This window comes from Cephus cinctus, unplaced genomic scaffold (assembly GCF_000341935.2).
Source record: "Cephus cinctus unplaced genomic scaffold, Ccin1 Ccin1_scaffold0813, whole genome shotgun sequence".
In the NCBI taxonomy this organism is placed as follows: Eukaryota; Metazoa; Arthropoda; class Insecta; order Hymenoptera; family Cephidae; genus Cephus; species Cephus cinctus.
The window spans coordinates 84,643-93,897 of record NW_014333408.1 but is presented as its reverse complement, the minus strand read 5'-3'; the positions used below and the strand labels follow the sequence as shown (position 1 = coordinate 93,897).

The window sequence follows — 9,255 nt, the reverse complement described above, 5'->3', positions numbered from 1 at the left end:
GGGGGGGGGGGGGGAGGAGGAGCACGTCGGGTAGAGTCGTATCAGTCGACTTCTCTCGTCTTCTACTTTTGATTCTCGACTGAAGTATGGCCTCCCCCCTCCCCCCAACTCGACCTGTCCCGCGGGTTATCCGGCGAGAGAGCTTTAACGTTCCCATAAAGCTTTAGGTAAAAGAATAGTGCTCGTTAAAGAGGCACCCGCATTTCGCACCTATAAAGATTAATCGTCCATAAAACACAGGAATCTTTGTTGGGAATTAAGTGTGAATAGACTGGCGAATGATCCTGCCGTTTCTTACGAACGGCCGTTCATGCACGAGTAACATTTATCGTGCTTCCAATGCTTCTCTATCACTCTAACCCATTTATCGCGGCGCACTCTCGTGGACTCAGGACTCTCATCAGGCCTCGTGATTACAATTGCGACGTTCGAGCTAAATGATGACTGCGTCGTACTGCGCAATTGTAATATCTTGACACGAGGAACAGTAGACGAATTTTTCCCTTGTTTGACGTTGAATTTTTCTATCTTCCTCTGATCATATTTTATATGGTTCTCGTTATTCGTTATTCGGTTCTCGATTCCATCCTCGACTCTTCTCGTCTCTCTCGTCTCTCGTTTCTCTTCCGTCTAGTAGTTGAAAGGACCGCGAGTCTCTTCGCATCGGCAGAGGGAAGATGCACAGGCCGAATCTTTACGAGTGCAGCTTTAGTGCAGCAAGTGGTTCTTTGTGATGCGCACAAATGAGTCACGACGTTTTGGAACTGAAGAAGAAGACAGGAGGAGGCCTATCGGTATCACTTGACAATTTGTCTGGTTAAAGGAAAAAAGCGGAAAAACTTGATGGTCTTTGCGACTTGGTCACTTTGTGGATAGAAAGCCCAAAGAGTGAAATGATGTGCTTTAATGCGTCTCCAAATGGTTTCGCGTGAATCAGAGTAGAATGCGGCTGGTATAGAAGGGAAAAAGATCCTTTTAGATGCGCCCAGTGAATGTCATCTATAATTTGCCATGTTCTATTAGTTGTATTCGAGCAGGAGGGCCGCCATCATGGCAAGCATCGATGCTCTCAGACGAAACAAGCCGCGCACGTAGGAAGAGGTCCGTTCCTCCTGTATGGTCCAGAAGATTTAGGATAGTCTGCCTCGAGATGACCTGATGATTGCCTAATAGCCAAGTCCATTCGGGTTCCATTACGCGTTTTATACGAACCGCATATTCGTCTCAAGATTACCTACAGCATTATTGCTTTAATATCTTCTCTCGTGAAGCTGGATTCTTTCTTGCTGAGATTCTTAGGATGTTCAAGCTGAAGGAAGCAAGGAAGCAAGGAAGCAAGGAGCGGCATACGCGAGCTACGCCGAGCTAGGCGAAGATTGCAGAGCTCATTTCTGATATTCGTACGTCCTTCTGCTCTGCTCTTCTTTTCCTTGATCGAACGCAGCAACGATCGAGAGTGAGAATAGGCAGCAGGGACAGCCGAGCGACGAAGAATCGAACGAAACGATGATCGGACATTGAATGATCTATAATAGAAATGTTATTGCCGACTTTGCAACTATTGTTGCGGTACGTGTCATCGAATATTGAGATGCTGCCTACCGTCGCCATTATCGCTATTGCGTTTCCTCGCAATAGGCGGAATTGACTCTTTGGCCTTTTACTTTTCTTTCGCTAGAAGGTTTATACTTGCTGTTTCGCCCTCGTTATTCGCCTTTCGAGCATTGAACTCAAACCCTAAGACTCGTCCGTATCTCTGCAGTGTGTATACGCACTTACTTAGACTTACTATACATGTGGACTGGAGGCCGTTGCGTCCTTGTAGAAGGCGTGCGAGTGAAAGCACAAGCAGAAGAAACGAGACCGAAGTAAGGCTGGAGAATATAAGCAAGCGTAGACATTTTGAAAGCTTCTTTATTCAGGTCGTTAAACCAACAGCCTTAATCTAAAATCTAAAACTGAACGGCCGGAATATCCGGCGTACGAACGGTTACTTACATAGGTCCGGAGATTATGCAAATGCATTAGCGTAAACCGAGACAGGTGATGGGATCCCAAGGATTAGCGCGACTATCTGCCGGGGTATAGAAATTACGCACGTAACATCGTTGCGCATATGATGATAAAATGTGATGCTGCAAGATGCAAGACACAGCAGCACAGAATTTACAAGGAGTGTAACTCCGGGTGCATCCCGGCCGGCTGAGTCGCCTCCATCGAAAATCCCGTTGCTTTTCTCTTTTTTCTTCTTTTCTTCTTTCATTCTCGTTTTACTGCATATTTCCTCCATTCCTCTGGTTTTGCGTGACGACACTAGGTTCCTTTCGATCTAGGCAATGTACCGCACGAATGTACGCAAACTTCTCAGCACCTTCGCACCCACCCTTTATACAAGTATACGTCAAATGTGCAGCCACTTTGGAACTTTCCAGCGAAATAGCTTTTAAGAGAGATTCACTTATTTACTGGCTCTCTGTAGTTGCTTCTACGAGGAAGTTATTTAAAACACAGTGGTTTTATAGCGGCGACTCAAGCGGGAGGCTGGAAAGGAAAAGTCAAGAGCTGATTCCTACTCGAACGAGGAAGAACCGAAAACCAAAACGGAAAGGATGCATTTGATAGGACGGATCAAAGTTGAAAGGCGTTTCATTTAATTTACGATGCTCGATTGCGTGACCTGTAGTATAGAAGTCGAGGCTGACGTATCGAACTGTATCGAATCGCACTAGGTACGAAGACTGTGACGATGAACTTTGTACTTTGCTATTCGAGAATGTTAGACTTTTTCTATACCCGTGACAGATTTTGGTCGTATGTTTGGTGAACATGCTCGCAACATGCGATATTCTTATCGGTTATACATCCATATTTAATAATTTTTACTCGGAAGAACGTGGAGGCGTCATCTCGATCAAGGACCTACGCCAAGCCAATGACTATAGTTGCGGTTTCCACCTTAATGTGGAAGGAAAAAAAAGGGACGTCTCGTAAATAGCGCCTTGAGGGCGGCGCCCGCGCGATGCTAGACGTTTGTCGAAGCCATTACGTGAGGCAAACATTTGCGCTTTTCCCGCGGTAACGAAATTTCGAAGTTTACCGAGTAAATTGTAACCTAGGGGTATTACACCGTCTCGTAAATTCACTCGCTGGGGATTTCAAGGGGCGAAAACTTTTCTGGCTCAGCTTTTCGCTATTTGAAGACTCGGGGCGACGATCCTTGCATCGCGGTGTTGCTCTTGCTACTCGATTGAACAGTGTCATCCAAATGAGAGGGCGATGCCCAGTTGCGCACAAACCCAATTGGACACAAATGTCAATTTCTCTATTCTGAGCGATATTCCATCAATTATTCAACGGTATTGTAAGTCATCGTTATCTGGCGATATATTTTGAAACATTTAATGCTATATACTTATCCACTAATCTACCCAGTCTTCGAAATTTGAACATTCCACCCTATCCTAACCTTACCTAACCAAATCTAACGTAAACTAATGTAAAACTATATACCATATAATATAATATGACATCGTTCGTATCTAATTCTATTCTGTCTATTTAAAAGTGGACAGAATTTGCAGTAAAAAGTAATTTCTGTCCAATTGGGGTGTGCCCTTCCCCCTCTCCCACCCCCTCTCTCTCTCTCTCTCTCTCTCTCTCTCTCTGTGTGTGTGTGGCTTCTCTTATTGCTCCTCTGTCCCTTCGGTATGTATCAATGAGATATCTTCGAGCCTCTTGTAATCTGTATTTGGCTCTTTCCCCTTCGAATTAGTACGTTTCCGTTTCTTTGTGCTTAGGCAATTACCTATTCCACCGAGAACCGACAAGACTGTAATAAATACAAGTCGTTGAATATATTAGGATTTATTTCGTCAAGTTCAGCAGTGGTTAATTTAAGGCCAAGAAATAAGTCAAAAAGGAATTTCTGAGTAGAAGTTGCTGAGGGAGGCTTAATTACTTCTATTAATCTCAATTAACGCCGTATAATTTCGAATTCCATTGCGTGAATCCACCTCCGACCATTTGCACAGTGAGTTACCGACCCTTCCTATCAGTTTCATCCTTTTTCAGTATTTTTTGCTTTTCGTCGATTCAGCTTTCTGTACTCGCTGCCTACTTAGGAAAACGAAGTAAGAGTGTTCCAGTACTTATTGTTAGTTTCCAGGGATCTTTTCGACACTTAAACCGCATGAAGATCAGCAGAATCTCGGAGAAGACGAGCCAGAAGAAATAAGGGAAAAAGTGGAAGCAAGCTCCGTCTGAAAGAAATGATAAGATGAGAAGATTGCGTGCGAGGTATATCTTAAGATAATTATCATCGTTGCGTAATTGAGCCTCGAAAGGCCGGCCGAAAGACTCGCAACTCAACGGCTTTGATTCCGAGCATTTATTCGTCTCTTACCGATCCACCCAGTCATTTGCTTGTTTTGCTCTCTTTCTCCTCCATCGGAGCCAGAAGCACTGCAGTCTTCCCATCCTCCCAAGAAATTCGATAGATCACGGTAAATGGGCTAAGGAACCGAAAAAGAATGGGTTATCCGGCGCGAGTCGCTCCGGGGCTTCTGTCGCTCGATAGATCACCCATCTAAGTGCACTAAATGTCTCTTTTCCCGGTTCTGGTTATTATGCGGCAAACTGCGCTTGCTTCTTTTTTCGTACATCGAACATTTATCAACACTACGACGTCATGCTCAGGAAACTCGTATCTCTACGGGATGTTTTGCCTTTACATTCCGTCCGATCCCTTTTCACCCTTGTCTCCGTTGTTCCTGTTGCATCATGGATATGCTTAGCGCAATAAAGGATAGTCGATCTCACTGAAAATGATGCTTGGTTACCGATGGTCAAATCAAAGGCCAAATCAAGCGAGACGACAGGGAACATGGAGGAAACTACAAAGGGTGCGTCAACGCGGATTCACGAGGATCGATTTATTAAAACCTTAAATGGTTGGCTTGCGCCGATAGTGCGAGGTGGTGTCTGCCTTGATTAGTAGGAGTATACCAAAGAACTCCTGGTGCCCAGACCGCCAACGTGACTTCAATGTAAATTCGTTAATGTCAAAACTTTGAAAGTCGACAAATCTGAGGCGAATTCGAAAGAGCAGCAACCTTTCACGAGTCGCAAGAAACGAGCAGGCCAATTACTCGGTTGTTTGACGAGAGCTTCCCTTGGATTTATCCTTTTCGGTTTCCCCTTTCTCATTCCCCTCGACCTACCCCACGTAGGATCCCACTTCAATCTCCTCTGATCCAAAAGTTTGTTTTTGACCTTTCAAGATCGGTAGAGAATGGAGCAACGGTTCAACATATCCTGCACTCCGGTGGCTATAAATAAATAAATAACTGTGTGGTATTGGGTTTGGGTTTGGGTTTAGGTTTAGGTTTAGGTTAGGGGTAGGTTCGTTTAGGCAGTTAGGCACGATGAGTGAACCGTCTCCGCGTCCATATAATACTATTCTAGTCACGTTGCGCCATACAGAAGTAAGAGATGAACTCCTTTGAGGGTGTCCCGTTGCCTGAGGGTGCTCTTGGGGATACGCAAGTCCTGCGTATGTTGGCCACCCAAACAACCAGAGGATAACCTGGTGGAATAAGGAAGCGGCAATGATCTCTACGTGACCAGTATATGTTCTCGGAATTTTTTAAACTTTGAACCTTCCTAATCAATCCCTTGACATTCAAATACTTTGGTCTCACGCTTCCAATCTATACGCAGCTTGACATTTTTTTTTGTGTCTGACGAAATCTCTTTTCCGTTTAAAATCTGAAACGACTTTTCGAATCTTCCTAAACGTACCTGATTCTCTCAGTTCGTCACTTGAGTTTCCATCGAATCGTTTGATTATTCAATAACAGGTTTTACAAGGATAGCAGAGAACCATCGAGGTCGATGCACTGCAAGTGTCACTGCCCAATATACGTATAATAGAATGTATCCGAGAAGATGCTTAGCTGTTTCGCGGTAGGGTGTTTTCGGAGTGATGGGAGGTCTAGCGTGCGAGAGGGTATAGGTTAACTAGCTAAGTAACCGCACCCAGCGTGCACTCTCTAATCATCAAAGCCAGCGGAATGCTTTTAAACCAGTCCGGTTTACAGTTGCAGCCTTATTCATGGAAGCCTTGGTTAGACCTTTCATTATACTAATTACACCGTAAAGAGGAGGTGGATGGGCATGTAAAATTGTCCAAGTCTTTCTTTAGATAATTTAATTCTTTATGTAAAAAAAATTGCAGAGTTCTGGAAAACTCTAACGATTTTCAACAGACTAGTTTTGATATTTAGGGTTACCAGCGATGTGTCGGATATTGACACAGGTGAAATGAAGAGAAATGCGTGGGTCAATGATTTAATTTATTGGTAAAAGTGAATGAAATTAGAAAGAAGCTGACTGACTTATTTATAAGAAGATGCAATGCGTTGCAGCACTGACTATGAGTAGGAAAATAAGAGATTCCTTCATAAAATTAGATGTTTACTCTATTCATAATTGAATGATAAGCGACTATCATTTCGAAACAGAATAACTTGTTTTATATAAACGATGATCAGTTTGTAAAATAGGCTGACTGGTATAAGAAAAGGTGGTGTGTTTTAAAGAGAAAATGACATATTGGTAAGTGAACAGACTGACTGGGTTAATTTAGAAAGTCGCTATTTTCAATTTTGAAAGAAAGCAGTTGATTTTGGAAATTGCTCCTGTTTTTGAGACAGGTTGATTTATAAGCAATGTGTTGTAATTATGAAAAATTCGTTATGTTCAGAAATGAACAAATTGATTTGTGAAAGAACCGATTGATTCAAAATTTCATTGGGTTTGGAATACCGTAGGTGAAAATTGAGTACGGAATTTGAGACAAAGAAAATCTTATGAGAAAATGAATGTGTGAAAAGTAGTTGGAAGATAGAAGGACGTAAAAGACAAAGTTTTGCAACTACTCGTCAAAAGGGTATTTGTATAGAAATTATTTTATTAATCAAGCTGTAATTTAAAGACAATCCTTTTATTGATATGTACATACAATAAATTTATTTACAATTTTGTGAAATTTTGACAATGTAAGATTATTCGATCTCTTGGGGATATATTTTAACAAAATACTACAATTATTGTGCCGTGCTGATATTTGGAAAACTCTTTGGTCACGGAAGTACAATGTATAATAAATGGTACTAGTCGAATTTACCCTGCTCAAATATTTCTTTAAGAAGTACATCAACGGACATGGTAGACGGTCGATAAATCAATCTTCATCTACTATCTTATAGCCCAGCTCTCTCTCTCTCTCTCTCTCTCTCTCTCTCTCTCTCTCTCTCTCTCTCTCTCTCGCTCTCTCTTTCTCTCTTTGCGTACCGTCTGTACTTTTATACAAACATTAGGCTACCCATTACTAACATTAAAAAACACACTGACTGCTTCTTTCCGTAGGAGGTGCTCCCATCACCGTGATGCATGGCAGCAGGATGTTCCTCTGAAACAAAAATCGATTTGGACCTCAGAACTTCGGCAGCTCACTAGGACTTCATAATTCTCGAGTACACTGGATGGAAGGTAAGAAGAACCTTTACTATCCAACAATACTGATTGGCTCGCGTCCACACTCTATGAGAATACGGGTTACACGTTACTGGCTCTCGTTCGCGTTCCATTTCTTTTCCTCGTGATGATCTTTGATCCCCTCGCTTTGACCTTTGCTCCTTTGAGCAGACAAGACCCTTTGTTACTTGGAAAACCATTCGAGACGATTGAGGCTAGTCAAAAGAGACTAGTCAAAGAGGCCGAATGAGCGAGCAGCAGAGTCTCCTAGGTGACGTCGAAAAATACTCTGACTGCTCGCAAGGTTTTGGCAGCCGCATTTGCCGCTTTTCACGCCAGGACTATTTCAGTCGTGTGAAGCATTGAATTATTTCGTACTAAATGTATCTTAAAAAGTTTGAATAGTCTTTGAAAGTTTGCAGGGACGATGCCGATAAAGGGAATGAGATAATAATATTGAATGGTTGAATATTTAGAAAAATGTAACGGGGGCCCCCTTTCTCGTCTGCTCTTTCCTCCCTATCTCGATATTTGCCAGGCATCGCCTTGGAACAACGGCGGGCTATTGCGTGGGTAGTGAGTATCACCTGAGAGCACACTCACCGTTGACAACGTGTACCCTTATGCTGCTTGGATTCGCGTTGCTCGGTCCGCAGGTGTAGATTCCCGAGTCGGCCGGAACTGCTTTTTGGATCATTAATCGACTCGACGTTTCGGGACCTTTTTCCGTTACAAGGCTGATTCCCCCACGGGGAGAGTTGAAATTAATCTCCTACGCATAAAAAGATTGTATCATTTGAAAGAGCATCTTGTACCCTGGCCCGGGATCGGCCGATTTCAAGACCCTCGTCTCTCGCTCCACATTTTTCGCAAGTCTCATTCGAGCACTCGGTTCCATGTCGCCGAAGTTGCCGATGCTCCTGGCATTGCCACTATACCAACATTATTGCCCGTGTTTATCGATTCGAGCTTATTGAACATCACGAGGGAGAATATTAGGAACATCGAGGCAGGTGCAACTCACTTCTGTATTGTGGCTCCAGATCATCATAGGAGGTGGTTCCGGGGCATATCTCACGAGGCAAGTCAGGTTGATGGTGCTCCCTTTATTGACAAAAAGCTCCGGAGCTCCCACTATATTGGTTATTGGTTCTGCAAGAGAAAAGAATCGCGATGCATTCGATAATGCACCGAGTTAGTTAACCAAGGAGACGCTTCGGAGTTACGCTCTGCACGTTACTCGATATTCGATACTCAATGCATTCCGATAGGCGATCTATGTATAATGCGCATTGTGAGGTCGAACAATCTGGCTCACCGACTATCGTTAGGTGAACGAGATGTCCAATAGGAGGAGTCGTGGATATTTGACACTCGTAGATCCCGGAGTCCTTCCGTTGGGGATATCGTATCCTTAAAGTCCATTCCTCCGTATGAGGAGAGTGTAGTGCCTCGAATCGTTGGTCACTCGTATAGGTGTATCGACCGACCGTCAACAAGTGAATGTCTCGGTGTCTCATCCAGGACACCTGAAACTCACAAGATCCATCCTACCTTTCAAAGATCGGTGTCCTTCTTAGTTTCTCTATTAGCGAATAAATGTTCCTTCGACAAAGTATCAATTGGCCGTGTTTGCGTTTGCGTTTGCGCCAGCCAGACCTGCATGGTCGTAGGATATGACTCATGGCCTACGGCTTATTCGCAAGAGGGCCGGGGGGG

The 9,255-nt window shown here is 43.5% G+C and overlaps 1 protein-coding gene and 1 pseudogene across 1 annotated transcript in view; one reads left to right on the top strand and one right to left on the bottom strand.

The window, feature by feature from the left end:
- Nucleotides 1–9,255, top strand: part of LOC107270725 — a 99,614-nt pseudogene that overhangs the window by 17,488 nt on the left and 72,871 nt on the right.
- LOC107270726 (zwei Ig domain protein zig-8) overlaps nucleotides 6,985–9,255 on the bottom strand; it is a gene marked incomplete in the record, with an annotated part of 6,293 nt that continues 4,022 nt past the window's right edge. Inside the window, 4 exon segments of the mRNA XM_015746001.2 lie at nucleotides 6,985–7,471; nucleotides 8,140–8,308; nucleotides 8,561–8,688; nucleotides 8,855–9,065. Coding sequence (XP_015601487.1) covers nucleotides 7,365–7,471; nucleotides 8,140–8,308; nucleotides 8,561–8,688; nucleotides 8,855–9,065 — 615 coding nt within the window.